The sequence below is a fragment of the Sparus aurata genome, chromosome 19 (genome assembly GCF_900880675.1).
Source record: "Sparus aurata chromosome 19, fSpaAur1.1, whole genome shotgun sequence".
Classification (NCBI taxonomy): Eukaryota; Metazoa; Chordata; class Actinopteri; order Spariformes; family Sparidae; genus Sparus; species Sparus aurata.
The window spans coordinates 30012294-30039955 of NC_044205.1; the positions used below are offsets into that span (position 1 = coordinate 30012294).

Below are 27662 nucleotides of genomic sequence, written 5' to 3' on the forward strand. Positions count from 1 at the left end.
AAGCACAAACAGGGCATGTATCTGGTGAGACGTTACAGTAAGGCTATGTGTCCTATGGTTCCTGCTGAGGCTTTCTGAAAACAAAAGCTGCTGCTGCTGCAAGTCCCTGGCAACAGGGAGGCAGACCAGCCTCAAATGTTATCTAACTTGGTGCTGTTGTGTGCTAAAGGTTGCTTATCAGCTTATCAGCCCTTTGATAATTTCACTATTGCGCTCTTTGTGGTGGAAGGTTGTCTTAATTAATGATCTATTAATCACTATTCGCCACCATGGGGTTACATTTTTTAAATAAACCACTCCATTTCAGAAATGTGTCTTATTTCCATGATTTATTATTTTTTTCCTTAAGGGATGTCTATGGTCTGGGAGGCCTAAAAGAATGAAAAAAAACAAATGAAAGAAAAAAAAAAAGCTTAATCTATGGACAACACTGGCCTGCTAAATCCAATAAGGCAATTGTTTGTTTTCATTTGCAGTTTTGGAACAAAGTTGGATTGGAGAAGAAAACTCTATGGCATCCACGTCCATGTACAAAGTTTACCATTGATAGTGAAAGCAACCTTGAACTGTGAGTCAGGATGAACAGGAATGCTAGAATATGCATTTGTTAAATCAGTAACTGAAAACCCACATTCATTAGTGTAAAACATCTTAATTTATGACCTTAAAGTATTTTAAAAATCTCCACCCCCCATTTTGGTTTATTTTCAGGCAATATGGGGGAGGTACATGGTAAAATGAGGGAATCAACAATGGCACACTGATAAATGAGCAATGACCTTTACAGCCCTAGGGATGAGTGGATATTTTCTTACTGGATAACAACAGAATGTGCATCTTTTATATTTCTAAAAATCAGACTTGCTTAGAGCCCTAACACTATCAAATACTGCCAGAAAACAAAGCTTAGCCTATAACAGTCAATCAGTGTTTCCCTCTTCGTGTGTGTGTGTCCGTGTTTGTGTTTCTGTGTGTGTGTGTGTGTGTGTGTGTGTGTGTGTTTGTGTTTGTGTGTGTGTGTGTGTGTGTGTGTGTGTGTGTGTGTGTGTCTCCTGTCTATGTGCTGCTCAAAGCTCTGACCTCTGACCTCTGCTGTCTCCTTTGGCAGTGTCAAGATCCTGGGATCCTGGAAAATGAACAGACACCTTTAGCTGGTGCATGCAGCCAGGATTCCTCTGGATCTCTCCCTTCTTGATGATTACACCCAGGGCTCCCATAACCTTCCTTTTGCAGCATCAGTCTTCTGGTCAGTGCTGTTGCACTTTCCTTGATAACTTGATGCAGACCCAGTCTCCTTTTCCTCTGGCTGTTGTGTAGTGCCTGCCATCTTTGTCCAGGACTCTGTGGCCCACCTGACTCCAGTCTTTGTGTCAGGTGATTCCTCTGTAGCCTCCTTCAACTTGTTTGGCTGACATGGCCTGTGTACAACACACTTCTGGATCTCAATGACAGTCTGCTTCGTTGTTTGTTCTGGCACGGGGTCGGGGAACATCATCCCCTCAGTGATCTCAACTCCGCACCCAGTAGTCAATAGAAGCTGCTAGCGGAGAAAAAGGCTTTTTTTTTGGAGAAGCAAGGTTAATTTGTGACTCATTTTAGAAGGTAGAAAGAGGGCTGAACAGTCAGGGTGTATTGGTTCCCCTCCTTCCTAGAGTCATCCTGGGATGCCTGACCTTGTGTGGAGAAGGTGTTGTTGAGAGAAGGGTTGTAGGTGTGGAGACAGCAGGGAGGAGGTCTATTCCTAATTCTACATTGTTTCTACTTTTTGTTACTCAAACTCTATTTTCCCATTACTGATTCAGTCCCACTACTGATTAAATAAAAAAAAAATAAAAAAAACCCCAACTTTGTCAGTCTATCTTTTTCCTTCCCTGCTTTCCTTTTATCTTTTTACACTATCTTAAACATTCTGTGCTTAATTTGCCTTTCACTGGAAACACCCCATGGGTGACATAGTGCCAAAGTTGAACATTTTTAACCACATTTTTCCCCATTTGTCTGCTCTTAATTCAGCAGAGCCTGTAAGAGGGTCAGATAGAGCTTATAATTTCCCAGTTTTGTTTCTTATGTTCTCAACTGACTCACTGGGACAGGTGTGCTTAAACTTTCAATGGGATTATCATTCACACAAAATTCACAATTACTCTGATCTTCCCATACAAGCATAGGGTTGGATCTCATCATAGCACACACTAACTTTGGGTAACTTATTCAGCCAGGTGGTTTGTATGACACATTCGTTCCGAGCAACGCACCCCTGTAGTATACAGGCTGTATACTAGTCACTGAATGTCACCACAAAGTTTATTCTTTATGCTTATTTCATATATATATAGTTTCACTCATACGCCCATTTTATTGTAGTGGGGCCTCATATAATACTGTACTGTATCATATCATTATGACAGTAGCTCATATTGGATCATATTTTCTTTCTATCCATCCATCCATCCATTTTCATCCGCTTATCCGGGGCCGGGTCGCGGGGGCAGCTGCCTGAGCAGGGACACCCAGACCTCCCTCTCCCCGGATACTGCCTCCAGCTCTTCCGGGAGGACCCCAAGGCGTTCCCAGGCCAGCTGGGCGACATAGTCACACCAGCGTGTCCTGGGTCTTCCTCGGGGTCTCCTCCCGGAGGGACATGCCAGGAACACCTCCCGAGGGAGGCGTCCCGGGGGCATCCGAAACAGATGCCCGAGCCACCTCAGCTGGCTCCTCTCGATGTGGAGGAGCAGCGGCTCTACTCTGAGCTCCTCCCGGGTGACAGAGCTCTTCACCCTATCTCTAAGGGAGCGCCCTGCCACCCTGCGGAGGAAACTCATTTCGGCCGCTTGTATCCGGGATCTTATTCTTTCGGTCATGACCCAAAGTTCATGGCCATAGGTGAGGGTCGGAACGTAGATTGACTGGTAAATCGAGAGCTTCGCCTTTCGGCTCAGCTCTCTCTTCACCACGACGGACCGATACAAAGACCGCATTACTGCGGCCGCTGCACCGATCCGTCTGTCAATCTCACGCTCCATCCTTCCCTCACTCGTGAACAAGACCCCAAGATACTTAAACTCCTCCACTTGAGGCAGGAACTCTCCTCCCACCTGGAGGGAGCAGGCCACCTTTTTCCGGTCGAGAACCATGGCCTCGGATTTGGAGGTGCTGATTCTCATCCCAGCCGCTTCGCACTCGGCTGCAAACCGCCCCAGGACATGCTGGAGGTCCCGGCTCGAAGGAGCCAACAAGACCACATCATCCGCGAAAAGCAGAGATGAGATCCATTGGCTCCCGAACCAGATCCCCTCCGGCCCGTGGCTGCGCCTAGAAATTCTGTCCATAAAAGTAATGAACAGAACCGGTGACAAAGGGCAGCCCTGCCGGAGTCCAACATGTACTGGGAACAGGTCTGACTTACTGCCGGCAATGCGAACCAAGCTCCTGCTCCGGCAGTACAGGGACCGTACGGCCCTTAACAGAGGGCCCCCGACCCCGTACTCCCGGAGCACCCCCCACAGTATGCCACGAGGGACACGGTCGAATGCCTTCTCCAAGTCCACAAAACACATGTGGACTGGTTGGGCAAACTCCCATGAACCCTCGAGCACCCTGCGGAGGGTATAGAGCTGGTCCAGTGTTCCACGGCCAGGACGGAAACCGCATTGTTCCTCCTGGATCCGAGGTTCGACTATCGGCCGAATTCTCCTCTCCAGTACCCTGGAATAGACTTTCCCGGGGAGGCTGAGGAGTGTGATCCCCCGATAGTTGGAACACACCCTCCGGTCCCCCTTTTTAAATAGGGGGACCACCACCCCGGTCTGCCAGTCCAGAGGCACTGTCCCCGACTGCCACGCGATGCTGCAGAGACGTGTCAGCCAAGACAGCCCCACAACATCCAGAGACTTGAGGTACTCAGGGCGGATCTCATCCACCCCCGGTGCTTTGCCACTGAGGAGCTTACGGACTACCTCAGTGACTTCGGCTTGGGTGATGGATGGGTCAACCTCTGAGTCCCCAGCCTCTGCTTCCTCTATGGAAGGCGTGTCAGCGGGATTGAGGAGATCCTCGAAGTATTCCTTCCACCGCCCGACGATGTCCCCAGTCGAGGTCAACAGCTCCCCACCTCCACTGTAAACAGTGTTGGTGGAGGACTGCTTCCCCCTCCTGAGGCGCCGGATGGTTTGCCAGAATTTCTTCGAGGCCGACCGGTAGTCCTCCTCCATGGCCTCCCCGAACTCTTCCCAGACCCGAGTTTTTGCTTCCGAGACTGCCCGTGCTGCCGCACGCTTGGCCTGCCGGTACCCGTCAGCTGCCTCAGGAGTCCCCCGGGCCAGCCAGGCCCGGTAGGACTCCTTCTTCAGCTTGACAGCAACCCTTACTTCCGGGGTCCACCACCGGGTTCGGGGATTGCCGCCGCGACAGGCACCGGAGACCTTACGGCCACAGCTCCGGACAGCCGCGTCAACAATGGAGGTGGAGAACATGGTCCATTCGGACTCAATGTCCCCAGCCTCCCTCGGGATCTGGTCAAAGCTCTCCCGGAGGTGGGAGTTAAAGATCTCCCTGGCAGAGGGTTCTGCCAGACGTTCCCAGCAGACCCTCACGATACGTTTGGGTCTGCCAGGTCTGTCCAGCTTCCTCCCCCGCCAGCGGATCCAACTCACCACCAGGTGGTGATCAGTTGACAGCTCAGCCCCTCTCTTCACCCGAGTGTCCAAGACATACGGCCGGAGGTCAGATGACACGACCACAAAGTCGATCATTGATCTCCGGCCTAGGGTGTCCTGGTGCCACGTGCACATATGGACACCCTTATGCTTGAACATGGTGTTTGTTATGGACAAACTGTGACTAGCACAGAAGTCCAGTAACAAAGCACCACTCGGGTTCAGATCGGGGAGGCCGTTCCTCCCAATCACTCCCCTCCAGGTAACACTGTCATCGCCCACGTGGGCGTTGAAGTCCCCCAGGAGAACGACGGAGTCCCCGGTTGGAGCACTCTCCAGTACCCCTCCCAGGGACTCCAAGAAGGCCGGGTACTCTGCACCGCTGTTCGGCCCATAAGCCGAGACAACGGTGAGAGCCCTATCCCCGACCCGAAGGCGCAGGGAAACGACCCTCTCGTTCACCGGGGAGAACTCCAACACATGGCGGCTGAGCTGGGGGGCTATAAGCAAGCCCACACCAGCTCGCCGCCTCTCGCCGCGGGCAACTCCAGAGTAGAAGAGAGTCCAGCCTCTCTCAAGGAGTTGGGTTCCAGAGCCCAGGCTGTGCGTGGAGGTGAGCCCGACTATTTCTAGCCGGTACCGCTCAACCTCCCGCACCAGCTCAGGCTCTTTCCCCCCCAGTGAGGTGACATTCCATGTCCCCATGGCTAGAGTCACCATCCGGGGATTGGGCCGCCGGGGCCCCCGCCCACGACCGCCCCCCATATCCCTCTGCACCGGCCCCGTCTGAACCCTCCCGCGAGTGGTGAGCCCACGGGAGGGCGGGCCCACGTTGCTCGTTCGGGCTGCGCCCGGCCGGGTCCCGTGGGCAGAGACCCGGCCACCAGGCGCTCGCCTGCGAGCCCCAACCCCAGGCCTGGCTCCAGGGTGGGGCCCCGGTGACGCCGATCCGGGCGACGTGCACGTCCTTGGTCTTGTTTTATTCATCAGGGGCGAGTGAACCGATCTTAGTCTGACCCGTCACCTAGGACCTGTTTGCCTTGGGAGACCCTACCAGGGGCATTAAGCCCCGGACAACATAGCTCCTAGGATCATTCGGGTGCTCAAACCCCTCCACCACGATAAGGTGCCGGTTCAAGGAGGAGATTTTCTTTCTATTATATGCTATTATATTATTATGTTACCTATTATCACATTTGCACAAATCACTCCTATTTAATTTCTTACTCATCTATAAGGATTATCTAAAACTCTTTTGTGGGGTGGAGAGTTGCTAATTCTCCGAAGAATGTTAGACTCCGTGTGATGAATCAGATCTCTTTAATACATGCTGCATGGAGCGCTCTAGTCCGCTAAATGCAACTGACTTCACTACAACAGAGTGGAGGTCACATACTTTTATGACAACTCATATCTTACTCCTTCTCAGAGCGATGACCCCCTGATGTTTTATTAGGACAGTAAATTTCATCTTTTCTACCCTCCTGTAACGCCTCATGTAGAGATAATTGCCCCTCATATGACTTTCTGACATACCAAAAGGGAGTCTCTCCTACTCCTCTCACATCCTGATCATCATATTGATTACTGAATGGAAAAGTATGTATTACTAACTTAAGTCAAATGCCACAACTTTAGACTAATTTCTTGTTCAGTTTGCTAATGTCCAATTTCCTCATCAAAATATGTTTGTTCAAGCCAAAAATGCGTTCTGACACCTTGAGTTTCTATGTACTGTTCAGTGGCGAAATAATCATCAGTAATTATTTCATTTTTTATTTTCATTTTTCATGCTTGTATCTGTGTTATCACCCACCACTTTATCCTCATCACTTAACTTATTATCATATTATATAATTCTATTTTGTCTATAATTATCAGTTGTTTTCATTAAACTTCTCTTATTATTTACTATTCTTCAATTATTTGCTATTCTCTTTATTATTTATTAACTATTATTATTATTATTATTATTATTATTATAATTATTATTATTATTATCATTATTATTATTATTAGCATCATTATTATTGTCCGTAACCGTTGTATCCCTTTTATGGGGTTGCGGGGTTTTGTTACTGGAGCAAATCGCAGTTATCTCTCTGGGCGAAGGCAGGGTACTCCCTGGACGAGTCCCCAGCTCATCGCAGGGCTTCACTGATGGCAGAGGCCGCCACTTCGACATGCAGCTCGGCTCAGCCCGGAGCTGGGATTTGAACAAGCGACCTTCTGATCACTAGCCGACCTGCACTATCTGCTGAGCTACAGCCGCCACCTATATTATTATTATTTATTACTTATTTGTCACAGCACTGATTTAATGCTTGCTCTCTACTCTAAGTCTAAGTTTTCTGCTAAATGCTCAGAGTTTTGGCTGTGGTTTAAATCTTCTAAATTGCAGCTGCCCTGACAGTGTCTCATTGTTCTCTGCACAGAGCCCAGCTGGTTTTCAAGGTCTCCCCTGATCTATTTTTGGTTTGTGTGTCCTGCTTCTGGCCCTCTGTTTCTCTCAGTTCTAGCGTAATTTTTAACTATTCTCCCATCTACTTCTCATATTATCATCATTCTTTAGGTCTTGTCTCCGTAATTCAGCCTCTATTCGGTCACAATATTTTAGGTCAAAGGTCCCTATTAACGGCCACTTAGTGGCTCCAGAGGATACTCTGTGCCACCTTTTCATGCATTCCTGGATTTTTCTGTTTTGCATTGGGTGTTTTAACATTACTAGTTGAACGGGTGTCAGTCCTGTCGATCGCTTACTGTGCATTTTGCCCATTCCGTTAGACGCTGACTGGCACAGCTGGCGCTGCGCAACTTTTATCTTCTATTTTTCCTTCTTGCTGCCATTATCTCTTTGGACTGGACTGCTCCCGTTTCTGGTCCTCCGCTTATTAATTTTTCTTAAACAATTTAACTGTTTACTTACGTATTTTTGTCAAGAAACAGAAAAACTCTTTTTCTACCACGTCTCACTACTTTTATTTACTTCTTTAACTTGTTCTGCCTCAATTATTCTTTTATTATTTACACGATACTCTTATTCCTCTTTTATTTTATGACATATATCCATGCATATTTCAGTTTTTTACACTTTTATGTACATATATTTACAAAGGCCTTATTTTCTTCTGTTCTACTCTACAGCTGTTTCACTATAACAGCCCTCTTTCATAGGCGCTGTTCTTGGATCCGCATTATCTCTTTATCTCTTTATCGCTCCAGAGAGGGCACAGCGATTTTTGGCTTCTCCGCCAAACAGAACTTCTCGCGCGTCTAAATCGTTCCTGAGAGGGCACAACGATTATTCGTAAGACCGCCAGTTCTCTTGACCCTTTCCCCGGGTCGTATGAGCTCTTTGTTCAAATCTCACAACACAATAACACCTTATTTAACGACTTATTCAGACGATTTAACAGCAGATTAGACTTGTAGTTCTCTCAACCCTCTGCACGGGCTGCTACAGCCTCTTAATCTACTCTCAAACCACAATAATATCACCGACTTCTTCGGATTTTTAAACAACAATGACATCTGATAAAACGTAGTTTCTTCTGGCCCTCTTCACGGCCGCTACAAGCTCTCATCTAAATCTTAAACCACAATAACAACTTATTAACGACTTCTCCGGATTTCTAACAATAATAACAACTGACAAGACACTTAGACAACGATAACAATTTGGTCCGACATCAACACGCATTTTATCCTCAGCTGATCTGTCCCTTCTCTTTACTCTTCACAGCTCGAGCTATTTGTTTCAACAGATAACAGCTTAGTGCAATTTTCTTGTGCAATATTCTCAGTACTGTTGCGTATTTTACAATATACCACACCATTCCACTTCCAAGACTCAAACACATGCAAATTAACATGTTAAAAAGAAATTTTTCACATTTATCCATCTCTCTTCATACATACTTTGTTTTATCATTAAAAGGTGGTTAGGGCAGGCTATGCATTAACATTAATTATCAGACATAATTCGCGTGCGCACATGGACTGACTTGACTAAATCATACTTTTACATAATATGGCTGAAACATACATATATAATTATCAATCATACATACTCACGTTTTTGACCTGAAGGCTGCTGCCACGCCTCTTAAATACCTCAATTTAGGTTATTACTTTTATAAACCTGAACTTACTGGTAATTACAATAATTAAAATTATTTAATTATTTTCAAAATAAATAAAATCAAAAAACAACATTATAGTAATAATTTAGTTCAATTAACCCTAATTCAATTTTTATTTTTCATAATTATCAGTTTTAGGTTCTTTTGGAGAGGTTTTTAGGACAATACCTGAGACTTGTGGGCTGGGAAGGAGTAGACGGCATCACTCGTAAATGAAGAAAAAGTATAAATATATTCCTTAATGTGTGGGGCGCGCCCGAGATCCGCCGTCCGGTCCCTCCCGGTCCTCCGCCGCAGGCTGTGCCGGGCTGCTCCTCCGCGGCTAAGCTCGCCAAATATGTAGTGGGAGACTACCATCCTTATCCGTCAAATTATTCCACAATCAGGCCCAGTAAATCCACTTGAAGGTTAAAATCCAAATTAAAGGAAAAACAGCCCAGATTTTAGATCCAACTCAGAGGAGAAATCCACTCAGAACCTAAGTTCAGAGCAGAGGTGAAACTGCTCAGAACCTAAGTCAAAAAATCACTCCAGAGACTAAGTCCAAAAATTTACTCCAGAGACTAAGTCCAAATCAGAGGCGAGGCAGCAGGTCTTCAGTCAAAAAGGTGTTTATTCCAAGAGAAATTATAAATCCATTAGGTATCCCCGAACAACTGAGAAATCTCCCCGGATCACCCCCTTTTATACCTGGGGTCAGTGTCACCAACGCCCCTTCTTGGACCACCCCCCTCGTCATGATCACGCGAGACTATCATCTTAATATTATTTAATATCTTCCCTAATGGCTGCAAAGTGTCTCACCCAGGCCTCTATCTTGGCCTTGGGTGGGCTGCGGCATCACCTGTTGCCTCCGAACTCCAGCCCTGTTATTATAAAGGGAGTATCTGACCTTGGTCTTACATCAGGCTCATATTCACTGTTAGAAGGTGTATTTCTCAAATAAAATGTATATGCATGATCATGACCCAGTTTATATTTGCCACTACAGGGGGTTTAATAAAGTGAAAAAGTAGTGTATGTGGTTGTTGACTGTGTGGTTGCAGTAGTTAAAAACAGTGTGAAGGTCAGTAGACAAACTTGATAGTTCTGGTCTAAGACGTGTGTGCTAATAGATATATTAGCATTGGATGTGATTTATTAGATGGTAGTTAGCGTGTGTTGTTTTTGGCTTATTAATACTGTTCGTGCAGGCTGAGAGTTTCTAAATGCATGTGTAAAGTGTTCCAAGCATCCAAGCGACGGTCAGTTGAGGTTACAGCTGAAGAGACGCGTCGCCGGGCGGGATTTGTGTTAGTTTAACAGCGAGTTCTGTCTCTCTGGTGGCTGAGAAGTTGTGTTTGAAACTGCGGATCCACTGCTCCTCCCCTGCTGTGAGAGGGCGATCCCATCACCTCACATCCTGCTCTGCTGCACATCCAGTGTGATGTAACCGCCCTCCCTTTCTCTCCTCACTGTCGGCGTGTCAGAGCTCAGTGAACTTTGACTTTTATTCTCTTTGACTACAGCGAGGATGTGTTGTGGTTTTTCAAGCTCCTTTCAAAATGCTGTTTGATGATCACATACAAGCTGCTATTTAAAATATTTCAACCAATTGTGTTGCAAATGCATTTAAAGCCTGTTATATTCAAATAAACGCTGTGATCTGTTTTTCCAAATAAAAGGTGTGAGTTGGAGGAAGCTGTTGTGAATCAAGTAGTATTTGAGCAGCGTTCATAAATGAGAAATTTAAAGCTGACATTAGAACTGAAACAGGTGAAGCACTAATTGAAAATACTGTGTAAGTGTCTGTGATGATTGCATCACAGTTTTCACACAAGGGCTCACATACACACTACAGAAACAAGAATAAGCAGTTCAGTGTCGTACTTATAATCTTTTTTGAAAGTAAAGGTTGTATTTTAGAAATTCATTTTTATAATGATATATACAATAGTTGATAAAAAAGTGAGAGCTTAAGAGTTACCAAGTTGTCAATACAGTATAATTAACATAAGTAAACATCTATATTTTAAGTGCAATCATTTGTTTATTAAGGCTTACACCCAGTAACAGCTGTGCAGCAAACCGTGCAAAATGATGTGCGGTCAATATGACTGCTTATGGCCGAAATAGGTAAAACATCATAAAACATCAAACATCATAATATCCATGTCTTGGATCAAAATATTCTTTAATAGCAGCACATAAGTCGTCACTGGCAGCGCTCTTATTTTGAAAAACATGTAAACCATGTCCTTCCGGTTCAAAGGATGACCACTCCAATCAGCGACGATTCCTGTTGCCCGAGGGTAGCTACCTCTTCTGGTTTGGTTAATGTCGTTGTGTTTTCTGATCTGCGTTTGTGTTTTCTGATTTGCCATTGTGTTTTGCACTTCAGGGCCACCGTAACTTTCAGAATAAAAGGGGAATTTAAATGATGAAGATGCAGCCATGTGCAGTGATGTAGATCACTGATATGGATCCATTGAAATATGGATCAGTGCTGTTCCCCTTCTTTCTGTTGGTTGAGCATCAAATCAACCTCAGTCATGTAGTCTACATGTAGAAACTCTTCACTCTTAAGAAAATGTTTCCAGCTGTAGATAAAATGTTGAGAACATGCAGATGGAGAAATAAACATAATGAAGTCATGTTAATGTTACCTCTGTACATCTGAAAGTGCTTTATGTAAAATATCTTCTGTTGTTTCCACAGACGGAGAGCAGAATCTCTAGTCTCCAGCTGTCTGTCTCTGAAGAGTGACCGGTCCGGAGGTGAGCCTCCAAACTTCAGTACTGAACCAGAACCCTCAGACACAAAGTAAGAGACTGTTTCTCCTGATAACTGACCTGAAAATGATTCAGTTTCTAAATGTTTTCTAATGATAGACATTTGAGTTCTTATGAGTTCTCAGAGATGCTGAGCACTTGTTGGCCCTTTTGCCTTCACTCTGTGGTCCATCTCATCCCAAACATCTGGACTGGGTTTAGGTCAGGTGACTGTGGAGGCCGGGTCATCTGGCGCAGCACTCCATCACTCTCCTTCTTGGTCAAACAGCCCTCACACAGCCTGGAGGTGTGTTTGGGGTCATTGTCCTGTTGAAAAATAAATGATGGTCTAACTAAACACAAACCAGATGTGATGGCACGTCGCTGCAGGATGCTGTGGTAGCCATGCTGGTTCAGTGTGCCCCACACCATCACACCTCCTCCATGCTTCACGGTGGGAACCATGCATGTAGAGACCATCGTTCACCTTTTCTGCGTCGCACAAAGACACGGCGGGTGGAACCAAAGATTTCAAATTTGGACTCATTAGACCAAAGCACAGATTTCCACTGGTCTAATGTCCATTCCTTGTGTTTCTTGGCCCAAACAAATCTCCTCTGCTCGTTGCTTTTCCTTAGCAGTGTTTTTTTTAGCAGGTATTTGACCATAAAGGCCTGATTCACACAGTCTCCTCTGAACAGTTGATGTAGAGATGTGTCTGCTACCAGAACTCTGTGAACACGAACCTCTGTACATCTGAAAGTGCTTTATGTAAAATATCTTCTGTTGTTTCCTCAGAAAGAAAATAAAGTCTGCATTCTCCTGCTGTCTGTGTCTGAAGAGTGACCGGTCCAAATATGAACCTCCATACTTCAGTACTGAACCTGGACCCTCTGCCACAAAGTAAGAGACTGTTTCTTCTGATAACTGACCTGAAAATGATTCAGTTTCTAAAGGTTTTCTAACATGAAGTAATCCAGTAATCTCAGACAGAAACAGTCATCAGAGATGGTTTCCACTTTAAGCTAACCTGATGAAGATTCAGTGTTTCATGTTTTCCTGTTCAAAGGCTCAAAATATGTAAAGAAATGATGGAAACATGCAGTTTTCACTGCAGCTGAAAACTGAAACACTGAAATATCCCTCAGGCGGCTTTAAATACAGAAGCTGACAGTATGTGAAGTTTTCATTCTGACACTTGAATCTACTTTATCTAAGATGCTCCATCTTCTGCCACTAATGTTGAGTTGAAAGCAGTACAGCAGTGAAAAGATCAATTATGAGGGCTGGACGAGACTTCTGCTTCACAACAATCACTACTCATGTTAACCATTTTCACCTGAAGCTGACCTCATGAGTGATAATTTCCTGTGCCGTTCCTTAAGGCAGCAGGTTGAATGAGTCTGTTGCTGAAGCTGCTCTTAAGCTTGTCCAGAGTTTTGTGGAGGGCTGAGAGACATTGTCCATGATCACCAGCAACAACAGACTGATAGAACATCTGGACCTGAGCCTCCTCAGGAAGTAAAGCCGGCTCAGGCCCTTCTTGTAGACTGCCGCCATGTTTGTAGTCCACTCCAGTTTATCGTCCAGCACCACACCCAGGTATTTCTATGTATCCACAATGTCAACGTCTGTCCCACCGATGCAGACTGGCGAGGGCGGGGGCTGGTTCCTCCTGAACCACCATCACTTTCGTCTTCACCACGTTCAGCTGCAGGTGATTCTCCCCACACCACTTAACAAAACTGCAGACCAGGTCCCTGTACTCATCCTCCCTCTCACCCTCTACATGCCCCTCAATGGCCGTGTCATCAGAGAATTTCTGCAGATGACCCGACTCAGTGCGGTACTTAAAGTCTGCAGTGTAGGTGGTGAAGAGGAGACAGCACAGTTCCCTGGGGGGCGCCGATGTTGCCGATCAGACGGTCAGACACACAGTTCTGTAATCTCAAGTACTGCCACCTGCCCGTCAGATAGTCATCGGCCTGTGTGACGAGGGGAGAATCCAACTGCATGTTCTCCAGTGTGCCTTCAGCAGCCTGGGCTGGATGGTGTTAAAGGTGCTGGAGAAGTCGAAGAACATGACGCGGACAGCAGTGTTGGGTCTATCCAGGGAGGTGGAGGCTTCCTGCAGCAGGTAGATGATTGCATCATCAACCCCGACATGGGGCTGATATGCAAACTGAAGGTGTCCTGTGATGGACTCACTGGGGGTCTGAGGTGTGCTAGAACCAGCCTCTCCATGACCTTCATGATGTGAGAGGTCAGTGCAATCAGCCTGTAGTCATCCAGTGCCACAAGATGTCCTTTTTTGGGCACTGGAACAAGGCAGGATGTTTTCCAGAGCACTGGCACTCTCTGAAGGTGGAGGTTCAGGTTGAAGAGGTGCTGGAGAACTCCACAGAGCTGGCTGGCACAGGCCTTCAGCACACGAGGACTGATGTGGTCCGGTCCAGCAGCTTTTATTTGCTTGAGCCTCTCCAGCTCTCTCCTCACCGGGCTGGCTGTGATGTGAAGTCCAGTCTGGGGGGTGGGGGGTGTGAGAGGGTCTGTGGTGGGTGACAGAAGAGGGGTGAGAGGTGAAGCAGGGTGGTATCTGCTGCAGGAGTTGGGAGGCCGCAGTGGGGGGTGTGCAGGTGTCCTGGGAGGGGGCGTGTGAGAGAGTCTGCTGCGGGGCCAGCAGGGGGTGGTGGTGAAAGCTGGTGTCTGCCGTGGGGGTCAGTGTGTGGCTGTGGGGGGGTTTTGACCTCAGCCCTATTCATGCTGCCGTTTGCATGCGGGGATCCTGCGCCAATTCTCCGCTTCTGTGTCAAAGTTTCAGATGCGCTGAGGGGTGAAATTTAGCTCCGGCGCTGATCCGCCTCTGAAGGTAGTATCAGGGCCGCATTATTGGTGAACCGAACCAGTCTGAACGGATGGCTTCGCATATCATATCGAGGCTGTGTAGTTATGTAGTCTGATAACTACACAGGTCCCTTATTCGATTTGATAAAGAGAAATTTCCCACAAATCAACGTTACAGGACCAAACAAAAGTAACATAGTAACTGTAACTGTCTTTGGCAACTTATATGAAGAAAAAAAACAACTCTTCATCACATTTCTGCCTGAAAAACAGCGTCTGTCACCGGCAAAAAACTTTAACTCACCAAGTGTTTGTGATGAAACTAAATCTCCATGACCATCAGCCCTCCAGACCGAGACTTCAGTGAAATTTCCCCCGGTAAACAGCCTCCGTCCCCGCGAGTGAGGGAGTCAGACAGCATCCTGTTTAAAAACTTGGTCACATGTTTGGCAGGCCAGGATCTCACTAACGACACATTATAACAGCATCCATATGATTTTAAACTATCAGCAGGTTTAGATTGACAGGAGGACACCTGGGAAACACCTTGAAAACACACAGACGTCATCATCATGACATCACTGTCACGCCTCTTTAGGAGCCACAGTGCCGCCTTTCTGTGTGAATTACACAGCAGTTCGTCTTTAAGGCGGAGATGCTTTGCTCTGTGTAAATCACCATCGATGGAGAATTGGCGAACCAACGCTGCAGAGATAATGCAGCTTCTCTGTGTGAAAGGGACTCTTGAGTGGTTGCTCAGAGGAGCAGCAGGGGGGAGCTCGAGTCAAACCTGTTGAAAAACAGGTTGAACTCGTTTGCTTCATGTGGGTTAGAAGAGCTGAATGCATCTGTAACATTTGCATACAGCAGATCTATTGTTTTATTGTCCCTTGTTGTATATTTGACAAACTGGCGAAACGTTGGGAGTGTGGATGAAAGAGAGACGTGGTTGAAGTCACCTGTGATGATGACGAAGGCTCCAGGGTGTTTTGTTTGCACGAAAGTGCCGCAGTCGCAGCGTGGATGACATCACAAGCGGCGTTGGCGTTCACAGATGGCGGAATGTTAACAGAATGGTGATGACACTTGTGAACTCCCGTGACAAATAATATGGATGTAGCCCGATGGTGATGAGCTTGATGTCCGGGCTGCAGAAATGCTCTTTCACTGAGATGTGTCCGAGGTGTCACCAGCTGATGTTGACGAGCACGGCGAGCCCTCATCCTTTCTTCTTGCCACTCGTGGAGGAGTCTCTGTCGACTTGGACGGTTTGGAAACCGGGAATGGTGATGTTGAAGTCCGTTATCTGCTCGTGTAGCCATGTTTCCATGAAACACATGATACTGGTGTACTGAAGGACAGATATAGAAGAGGTAAATGAGAGTCAGAACTGCGCCCCCTGCTGTCAAAAAGGAGCCTCCGCAGAGTGGGTCGATGCAGCAGGTGGACATGTGCCAGAGAGAGAGAGAGAGACTTTTGTTTGATTATTAATGTTTCTGTCGAGAGTTGGGAGCTTAACAGTGTGCGTTCAGAGACCAGTGAGTGTGATGTTTGTGGTTGTTTATTACTTTATGTTATTCCTTATGGTTTATTATTTATTTATTTATTTATTTGATAATCCGGCTAACCAGTTAGCTTGTTAATGCTAATAATCGCTAATAGTAAGAAGTCTCTCACACGTATATGTTTGTATTATTACTGTATATTACTGGTTGTTGTAAGTAAGCTGAATGATTCATTCTTTACCATTCCTGGTACTGTATCGTTAATAATGTACATGCTGTTCTGATAACTGTTCTTTTTGTCCTCTGTTACACTGAAAAAAGTATAACCTATCTCAAATTAAAAAAATGATGTCCAGATATCACATCTAAAATATTTGGCTTCACAGAATCTAAATTGAGTTAGTTCTTATGACCTGATTATTTTATGTTGATGTAAACAATAATACTGCACTTGACCCAACCTTAATTCTTTGCCTTGACCCAAAGGATTTTCTTAACATTCTATTTATTGAACCAAACAAATAAATTGAAATTGAACCAACCTAATGTATTCACTTTTACCTAAATTAACATGAATTAATGTTTGCATTGACACCACTTAATTCATTTACATATAACCAAACTATTTTTCACATTATATTTGACCTTACTTCAAAAATAACTTTTATTTCCCACCTCATAAAGTCTATAGCAATTCAGCCTCAAGGAGTACGTAGACTAAAGATTGGTAAGCTCTACTCAGAGACTCACAAATTATTTGAATATACATGAACTGTGTAACAGTATGGTAAGTCTCTCCCGGCAAACACCCCTTCACTCACGGTACCAACGTTTTATCATCTTTGTTAACTCGACACAATTTAACCACAGAACAAGGATGTGAATGAACCCGCAACTGTCTTACACATCATCTTATTCACAAACACATTCAGGAACCATAATTACACCAACTCCAACAGAATAGCCAAGAGTCTTTGCGCCACAGTCCACAAGGGGCGCTACAAGACACTTGGCCAACAGATCCCTTTAAATGTATTTATTCATCTTTAACATATGCAACATATTTATCACTAAAACAAATGAAGGCCGACTGCCTAATCTAAAAGAGGGCAGATATTGTCTGGTCAATATGTGAGTAACCCTGGACTAGAACACTAAAACTTTAATTATCAGCAACTGCTTTGCTACTTTAGTAAACGATATCTGCGATGTCAAATGGTGCGTCTTGGCCAGCGTGCTGAAAGAGAGCTACGGGACTTGACATGTGCTCTGACTGTGCAGTGTGCAGTGTGCATGAGCAATTCACATTCGACTCAAACTAAAAATATTACCTGCAGGTCATGAAGAAAAAAAAAAACAAATTCAGAGAAATCAAATACATTGTTTTGGGTCCTTTGGACGTATATTTAGTTCAGTATAAATCAAACTTGATGTCTCTAAATGCAAAAAGAATGAGTTTCACAATCAAATCAATAACTTTATCCGGTTTAAATGGCAGTTATTCATGAACAACTGCATGTTACACTTTTTTCAGTGTACAGAACCACACACACACACACACACACATCTTCCATACGTCTTTCATACATTCGCACTCATCTGTCATACTCACACCCTCAACCATCAGCAATAAAGAAACTAAAGGGAACATCTGGACTTGTGTATTCTAACTGATGCCCCCCAGCAGCCACAAGTGATTCAATCCAGGCTGCTATACAGTCCTTACAATAAACCACAAAACAACCCTCTTTACTCCCTCTGCATCCTGGTGAGCGCTTCCATTTCGTCCATCTCTTTTGCCAGGGACCTTACGTTTCCAGTTATGACTGCATTTAAAGGGAGTGAGTGATTAGTAACTGGGTGCCAGCTCTGTCAATCACTCTCCTGGCTCTGCTCTCCTGTAGCCGCGGCCCGACCACGCTCACCTCCACAGATGTGTCATGTTAATGTACCTCTGTACATCTAAAATATCTTCTGTTGTTTCCACAGACAGAGAGCAGAGTCTCCAGTGTCCAGCCATCTGTCTCTGAAGAGTGACAGGTCAGGAGATCTGCCTGCTCCAAACTTCAGTAATGAACCTGGACCCTCCACCATAAAGTAAGAGACTGTTTCTCCTGATAACTGACCTGAAAATGATTCAGTTTCTAAATGTTCTCGAATGATAGACATTTGTTTTGTAATGACAACAGTGTCTTTATCAATCAGTCTCTAGAGATGTCCTGATGAATCAGTTGTTAATGTTACCTCTGTTGTTTCCACAGACAGAGAGCAGAGTCTGCAGTCTCCATCTGTCTGTCTCTGAAGAGTGACTGGTCCGAAGATCATCCTCTAATCTTCAGTAATGAACCTGGACCCTCAGACACAAAGTAAGAGACTGTTTCTCCTGATAACTGACCTGAAAATGATTCAGTTTCTAAATGTTTTTAATTTTGGAATGACAACAGTGTCTTTAATCACTAGAGATGTCCTGATGAATCAGTTTAAACCCTGATCCGTTCCCGACTCCTTATATTTACCTAAATGTTGATTTAATATGTGTCTGACACACTGAAATAACAGCAGTAGCTGCTAAATTTTGCACAACTTGTGTTTTACCTGCAACTTGAACCAAGTGCAGGTTGAAGATTCAGATTTATTGTCATGCAACATTACAGAATTGCACAATGAAATGCAGCTGTTGCCTCCATGTTTCACACAGAAAATAATAATAATAATGATAATGCATTTTATTTGAAGGTGCATTTCAAACCACTCAATGACACCGCACATAACAACAACAGTACAACAAAAAAAATGGGACAATTTCGTGCAATAAAAATAGATGAGTAAGAGGATACAATTACATGGTGCCAGGAGCTCAGCACAGAATTCAGACTCCACAGTCCTCACCATACAGGAAGTCAACTGGGCCGGGTTAGGCAGGGTTGAGCTTCTGGGATGGGAAAAGTGCAATGGAGTTGAAAAGAGACCAGGCAGGAGTGTGATTATATGATTAGTCTGATACAGAGTAAGCCACGCCGAATAAGTGTGTTTTCAGGTGAGATTTAAAAACGGAGACACTGTCAGAAGTGCAAATGTCTGGTGGGAGAGAGTTCCCACCAGTTCCCAAAATGTATGAAGAGATTATTAAACATGTTAATGAGACTGGAAATAAACAATGAAATAGAAAACGTACATAGAATTAAAGAAAGATAAGACAGAAAACTTAGTTCATGAAGGACCTCAGTAGAGTTCATGAAGTAATCCAGTAATGAACCTGGACCCTCAGACAGAAACAGTATCAGAGATGGTTTCCACTTTAAGCTAACATGATGAAGATTCAGTGTTTCATGTTTTCCTGTTCAAAGGCTCAAAATATGTAAAGAAATGATGGAAACATGCAGTTTTCACTGCAGCTGAGAAATGAAACACTGAAATATCCCTCAGGTGGCTTTAAATACAGAAGCTGACAGTATGTGAAGTTTTCATTTTGACACTTGATCTACTTCATCTAAGATGCTCCATCTTCTGCCACTAATGTTGAGTTGAAAGCAGTACAGCAGTGAAAAGATCAATTATGAGGGCTGGACGAGACTTCTGCTTCACAACAATCACGTTAACCACTTTCACCTGAAGCTGACGTCATAAATGCTAAATGCTAACAGGAAGCCCAGCTAATGAGCCGAGCTCTGAGGAGGTGCTGTCAGCTCTGCTGTCAGCTCTGCTGTCAGCTCTGAGAGGTGTGCAGCAGAGTCACTACATGTTTTATCTTAAAGCTGCTGTGTGAAACTATATTACTGTAGATTACAACAGACATGTGAGACACTGCAGATGGAAAACTGTTTGTTTTGTAATGTTCATGTGTTGAAAAGCTTTTATTTTGTAGACTGCTGAAGTCTGATTGTTGGAAGGACTTTCAGAATAAAAGGGGAATTTAAATGATGAAGAAGCAGCCAGTGCAGTGATGAAGATCACTGACAGCTATATACATGTATAGTTTATACATATATATACAATTTGTTTTGGTTTATCACAGTTTGTGTGTATTTCCATCACAGGTTTGGTCTTAAATTTCATTTAACTTGGTATTTAAAAGGTCTTACAGTCTTGAGTTGAACTTGTTAATGTCTGTACACCCTGTAAACTAGAGCAATGCTGCAACATTAGCAGGGTGAGGAGGACAAAACACAGCCGAGTGAAGAACCTGTCAGAGTCTGATCAGCTTTATTTGAGATGATATGGATCCATTGAAATATGGATCAGTGCTGTTCCCCTTCTTTCTGTTGGTTGAGCATCAAATCAACCTCAGTCATGTAGTCTACATGTAGAAACTCATCACTCTTAAGAAAATGTTTTCAGCTGCAGATAAAATGTTGAGAACATGCAGATGGAGAAATAAACTTAATGATGAGTCATGTTAATGTTACCTCTGTACATCTGAAAGTGCTTTATGTAAAATATCTTCTGTTGTTTCCACAGACGGAGAGCGGAATCTCTAGTCTCCAGCTGTCTGTCTCTGAAGAGTGACCGGTCCGGAGGTGAACCTCTAAACTTCAGTACTGAACCTGGATCCTCAGACACAAAGTAAGAGAACTGATAATAACTTATTTATCTGACTAATTTTCATTTTTTTTTTATTTTGTCATGTTTGTCCTCAAAATAATTAGTTGTCACGATTCGATTATCAATCAGTTTTTCTCTTTTAGCACGATGTCTCTGCCTTTTTTAGACTAGTCTAGTTCAGGATCATTGGTTTTATGCCTGATGACTCATTGAATTATTAATTCTTGTTTAATAACTGTTTATCCTGATAACTGACCTGAAAATGATTCAGTTTCTAAATGTTCTGTAATGACAGACATTTGTTTTTGTAATGACAACAGTGTCTTTATTAATCAGTCACTAGAGATGTCCAGATGAATCATTTGAAACCCTGATCCGTTCCCGACTCCTTATATTTACCTAAATGTTGATTTAATATGTGTCTGACACACTGAAATAACAGCAGTAGATACTAAATTTGGCACAACTTGTGTTTTACCTGCAACGTGAACTAAGTGCAGGTTCAAGGTTCAGATTTATTGTCATGCAACATTACAGAATTGCACAATGAAATGCAGCTGTTGCCTCCATGTTTCACACAGAAAATGTATAGAGATGATTAAACGTGTAAATTAAACAGGAAATAATGAAATAGAAAACGTACATACAACTAGAACTAAAGAAAGAGAAAACGGAAAACAAAAACAGTCATCAGAGATGGTTTCCACTTTAAGCTAACCTGATGAAGATTCAATGATGGAAACATGCAGTTTTCACTGCAGCTGAGAACTGAAACACTAGAATATCTCTCAGGTGGCTTTAAATACAGAAGCTGACAGTATGTGAAGTTTTCACTCTGACACTTGAATCTACTTTATCTAAGATGCTCCATCTTCTAATGTTGAGTTGAAAGAATTACAGCTGTGAAAAGTGTGCAGACTAATTATTTAGCTTTTGCTCAAATATCAGACTGACAGCACTGATCCAGAGTCTCCTGGATTCATTGCACTGTCCATTTAAACTCTTTATTATTATTGAACCTGCGTATAAAATCTACTTACCAGTAGCTGATAATGTGTCATTGTGCTCTTGATCTGCTCGAGTGTTTACAACATTAAAGGAGTTTCCACAGCATGTTGCTCTCCTACACCTGTTTGTATGTGAAACCACCTTAATGTTTTAGTCTTTGTGATCTGACCTCTGTAACGTGTGGGCTGTTCCTTTAATCAGCTAAGAGATTGTGTCTCATATCCAGTCAATGATTGACATCTGTGATGTTGATGATATTTGATTAGAAAGTTAATTAAAAAAATATCAGGATGTTGATTAAAAACTCCCATGTATTTCTGGTTTTAAAAAACTATGGACAGCCGAGAGGGACACAAAGCACCACGTGGTACTACGTAGTAAGGCTAAACGCGTTTTCGTTCAGAGCTAGCTTGACTGCGGAACTGAGAGGGAGCTCAGCGAAAGCGCTCGTCGCTAACAATAACAATAACTGACAACATCTTACCTCATTACTTGAATCAGTAGAAATACTCGACGCTGTTGGGAAAGAGTCCATATTTTGAAAATGAGTTTCTTGTCCGTCAAGGCCACCGTAGCTCCCGGAACGTCTCCAACGTCTTCAGAACGGGAGGGGTGAGCAAAGGAGTGTTGCAGTGTAGAACCTCACAGCTAGATGGCGCTAAATACTTGATATATTACACACTGTCCCTTTAAGAAGTGCATTCAACATGTGAGGTGTTGGTTGGTCACTAGTAATGTAATGTGTTGTAAAGAATCTGTTCATCTCCACAGAGAGAAGAGTGAGGACCCTGGACTGCAGACAGTAAGTCAGGGCAACACTGTACAAGCTGATAGTGTTCTGCAGGAGGCTTCAGATGAACATAAGATCAGTCTAAAGAAAAGATGTGAATATGTGACTGAAGAAAGTGATGAAACAGGAAGTGATGAAACAGGAAGTGGAACCCTCCTCAACAGGATCTACACTGAGCTCTACATCACAGAGGGACAGAGTGAAGAGGTTAATACCCAACATGAGGTGAGACAGCTAGAGACAGCTTCCAAGATGGAGACCCTCCATGACACTCCAGTCAAGTGCAGCAACATCTTTAAAGCCTCACCTGACCAACAGAGACGCATCAGAGTGGTTCTGACCAACGGCGTCGCTGGAGTTGGAAAAACCTTCTCGGTGCAGAAGTTCACTCTGGACTGGGCAGAGGGCTCCGAAAACCAAGATGTCAGTCTGCTGGTTCTGCTGTCGTTCAGGGAGCTGAACCTGATCAGAGATGAGCAGTACAGTCTTCTTAGGCTGCTCCATGTTTTCCATCCAACATTACAGAAGGTGACAGCAGAGAAGCTCGCTGTCTGTAAACTTCTCTTCATCTTTGACGGCCTGGATGAAAGCAGACTTTCACTGGATTTCAACAACCATGAGGTCGTGTCTGATGTCACACAGGAGTCATCAGTCAGCGTGCTGCTGACAAACCTCATCCAGGGGAAGCTGCTTCCCTCGGCTCTCGTCTGGATCACTTCCAGACCTGCAGCAGCCAATCAGATCCCTCCTACATGTGTCGACAGGGTAACAGAAGTGCAAGGCTTCACTGACGTCCAGAAGGAGGAGTACTTCAAGAAGAGGTTCAGTGATGAAGATCTGTCCAGCAGAATCATCTCACACATCAAGACCTCCAGGAGCCTCCACATCATGTGCCTGATCCCAGTCTTCTGCTTGATCATTGCTACAGTCCTGGAGCACATGTTGACTACAGACCAGAGAGGAGAGCTGCCCAAGACTCTGACTGACATGTACTCACACTTCCTGCTGGTTCAGACAAAGAGGAAGAAGCAGAAGTACGATGAGGGACGTGAGACGAGTCCACAGGAGCTGACGGAGGCTGACAGGGAAGTTCTTCTGAAGCTGGGGAGGCTGGCGTTTGAACATCTGGAGACAGGAAACATCATGTTCTACCAAGAAGACCTGGAGCGCTGTGGTCTTAATGTCACAGAGGCCTCGGTGTACTCAGGAGTTTATACAGAGATCTTCAGAAGAGAGAGTGTGATCTTCCAGAAAACAGTCTACTGCTTTGTTCATCTGAGCGTTCAGGAGTTTCTGGCTGCAGTCTACATGTTCCACTGTTACACCAACAGGAACACAAAGGTGCTGGAGACTTTTCTGGAGGATTTCTTCCTGAGGAGAGTGATGGAGAAATCCCTTGAAAGTAAAAATGGCCACCTGGACCTCTTTGTCCGCTTCCTTCATGGCCTTTTTCTTGAGTCCAACCAGAGACTCTTAGGAGGTCTGCTGGGTCAGACAGACAACAGTCCAGAAATCGTCCAGAGAGCCATTAAGAGCCTGAAGGAGATGAACAGAGATGATGTCTCTCCTGACAGAAGCATCAACATCTTCCACTGTCTAATGGAGATGAACGACCACTCTGTTCTTCAGGAGATCCAAGAGTTCCTGAAGTCAGAGAAGAGATCAGTGAAGAAACTCTCTGAGATCCACTGCTCAGCTCTGGCGTACATGCTGCAGATGTCAGAGAATGTTCTGGATGAGTTAAACCTGAAAAAGTACAACACATCTAAGGTAGGACGACTGAGACTGATTCCAGCTGTGAGGAACTGCAGAAAGGCTCGGTGAGTCCAGATGTGATTATCAACATTATAAACATCATAAAGCTGAAGACATCAACTTTAGAGTGAAGATATCATCATCAAGCTTGGAGAAGAAATCATCTTGTTAAACTCCACTTGAGGAAAATCTTTCTAATACAACTTTAATAACATAATCTTAAGTACTAATTATACTATCAGTGCAATAGGAGTCATTAAATTAATTAAATGGTTGATGAAAATCAGACAGAGTGAAATAAGACAATCAATGATGCACAAAATTAATACTAGCACATGACTGAAGTAAACACATTTGAGTGCAGTTACAACCTACAGTGAATCACTGTAGGTTGTAACTGCACTCATACTGGTCATTGAACAACACGTCAAAATAAACTTCAGCAAACACAAATCACAGCACCCTGTTAATTAAAATATGACACATTTACATCATAGTCAGGATGTTTAAGTGTCAAACTGTATTATTGTTTAAGTTGTATTTCCTCTTTCATCACAGACTTTCTGATTGTGGACTCTCAGAGCTTCATTGTGAAGTCGTGGCCTCAGCTCTGAAGTCCAACCCCTCCCATCTGAGAGAGCTGCACCTGAACGACAACAGCCTGCAGGACTCAGGAGTGAAGCTGCTGTGTTCTGGACTGAAGAGTCCAAACTGTGAACTGGAGACACTGGGGTCAGTTTGTATATATTGTTCTTATGCAGTGTAAATCCTAATTTGAATATATCTCAGAAAGTTTTAAATGTCTCTTGCTTGTCACAACAGCTGTTATTTTAATTTTGTCAGTCTGAACAGTAGTCTGTACTCAAACTGTGTTGCTCTTCGAACAGTAACTGTAGAATTTACCCTGATGTAAAATAAACCAATATTTAAATTTTTTGAGACACATCTGTGGACAGAAAATGAACAAGTTCAGCAGATTATAATAATAATAATGATAATAATAATAATAATAATAATGATAATAATGCATTTTTACTTTTTTGGAGGTGCCTTTCAAGACACAGAAAGACACATTTTAGTGCAAGACAACATACTCACACTAGTTAAAACAGCAAATCATGGCAAAGACATGACCAGCATGAACAAAACAAAACCAGACATAAGGTGGCATCACTGACTGATGACATCTAAATATGCATTGATGCTTTTATTCAGAAGATTAAGTCACTTTGTGTTTTGACTCAACCAGTGAAAGAAGCATAACTACAAATACATTTAATTTATAATCACTATATTTCTGAAAGGTTTTAGGTTAAGTTAGTTTAAGAGAAAATACATGTCACTTTGCTTAGTGCACATTTGATCCAATAATAACTAAAGATTGGACCAATCCGATCTAATATCGGTACGAGGCTCAGATACAGATGCAATTGACTCATTGGATATTGGACTGATGCCACTGATCTTTGTCCCAATCCAGACTAATCTGTGTTGACATGAACAGCTGTATGAATGTTGCGCTGACATGTGGATGGTGTCTGTAGAAGGCTGATTACGATCAACAATAACACAATGACAAAGTCTCTCTACTCATTTTAGAGAAAAGCTCATTGATGAGGACACAGTAATGTTGAGCTACACATTTAAAACCTAAACACATCTGACTGGATTATAAATTGATTTTTATCTCCATCATTTATTCTTGATTCAGATTGTGGAGCTGCAGTTTGTCAGAGATCAGCTGTGATTCTCTGGCCTCAGCTCTGAAGTCCAACCCCTCCCATCTGAGAGAGCTGGACCTGAGTAAAAACAACCTGCAGGATTCAGGAGTGAAGCTACTGTGTGATTTCTTGCAGAGTCCGAACTGTAGACTGGAGTCTCTTAGGTCAGTTCATTCTTTACTTCTGTGCTCAGATTAATATAATGTGAAAGTTGTGTTGATACTTAAGTGTAGACATCAGGCTGATATTATACTGATCCACACTGAGTATCTTAATGCTAAAGTCAATTTCTTCTTCGGTGGTTTAGTCTATTGTCTGTGGAAGAGGAAGCTTTCATTCATCTGCAAAACATACAAATTTAATGAAAAGTTATGGTTGATCTGTATAAATCCCAATAGGGAAATATATCTGTTTTTGTAATAGCATGCAATCTGACAAAGTTAGCTTTACAAAATCATTTATCAAAAAGGGACACAAATTGTTTTTTTTTCAAGGAGAGGCACTTTAATTCATTCGTGTGTTTGAAGGTGCACTGTATGTGTATGAAGGGAACATTGTCTAAGGTATGTTTAAATTACAAAAGAACTGACTTTCCAGGTCCCTGGAAGTGAAGACATTCTCTGTAGCTAGTAGAATGCCAGCTGAAAGGTTACACTGTCACAGTTGTTTACAGTGCGTGCCATTCTGTTTACAAGCATATCTCTTGACTTGTGATTAGTTGCATTTTAACCCCAAAAGGGAAATTCAGTACAATGTATTAATCCCAGAAGGAAAAACCTGTTGTTTTCTTTTTTTAAAAGATCGCAAAAAAATGGATTCAAATTGTAAATCGAGTTTGGTGTGAAGATTTTGTTTTTAGGCCCAGCCTACTTGTATGGTATCTAAGTGAAGTATAATAGATATAAAGAATAAGTAATCAGTATTTCAACTATCAGACAATAACAAATGTATTCAGTTTTTTCCAACATGTTAATGAAATTATATAATGCTGATCCCTCATCATACTAACTGAATCTTTTAAACTGAAAATGTTTACATTTTCTAAACTTCTTCCCTTCACGCAGGAACTTTGTCTTCTAAACTTACATAATTTATTCTTTAATCAGATTGGCGGACTGCAGTTTGTCAGAGATCAGCTGTGCTTCTCTGGCCTCAGCTCTGAAGTCCAACCCCTCCCATCTGAGAGAGCTGCAGCTGAGTGGAAACAAGCTGCAGGATTCAGAAGTGAAGCTACTGTGTGATCTGAAAGAGAGTCCAGACTGTAGACTAGAGACTCTGAGGTCAGTGGAGGGTTGGAGTCAGTTCATGCTGGTTTCAGCACAGTAACTAAACACAGTAACAAAGTAAAGATCCAGTATTTCCTGAGAGAGAAATGAGATTTATCTCTTCTGCTGTCCCTCTGCTTCTTTCATCAGGTGGGAATCTTAGTGGTCTCTGTTAGAGTGATGAGAAAGGTGGAGGTGTTGAGAGGATCAGCTGTGTCCTGATGATCCAGAGAGGTTGAAGCAGCACCATCAGCTGGTGGGTGGAGAGGCTCTGACTGGGCCGTGTTACTGGGAGGTGGAGTGGAGAGGAGAGCTTCATCCAGCAGTGACTGACGGACCAATCACAACAAGTGGAGATGACTGTCAGTGCTGCAGTGTGAACTGCTCTGAGATCAGCTCCACTGTCACACACAATGTCCAGTCCAGCATCATCCCTGTGTTCCTCTGGATGTGACAGAGTATCATCAGTGTATCTGGACTGCTCTGCTGCTGCTCTGTCCTTCTACACAGTCTCTGCAGACACACTGACACTCCTCCACTCCTTCTGCTCCACACTCAGACACCTCCTCCACCTGGACCTCCACCTGGACCTGGACCTGCACCTGGACCTCCACCTGGATCCTTATTCTTTTATTCACTCACATATTCTGAACACAAAGCGCCTATGATGTAATATATGATGTAA

General features: G+C 43.7%; 1 protein-coding gene across 1 annotated transcript in view; it reads left to right on the forward strand.

The window, feature by feature from the left end:
* Positions 1-27282, forward strand: part of LOC115569879 (NACHT, LRR and PYD domains-containing protein 12-like) — a 52982-nt gene extending 25700 nt beyond the window's left edge. Inside the window, exons 9-12 of the mRNA XM_030398084.1 lie at positions 24550-24723; positions 25703-25876; positions 26819-26992; positions 27128-27282. Coding sequence (XP_030253944.1) covers positions 24550-24723; positions 25703-25876; positions 26819-26992; positions 27128-27140 — 535 coding nt within the window. The 3' untranslated portion in view covers positions 27141-27282. The remainder of the gene's footprint in view (positions 1-24549; positions 24724-25702; positions 25877-26818; positions 26993-27127) is intronic.
* Positions 27283-27662: the final 380 nt, after the last annotated feature.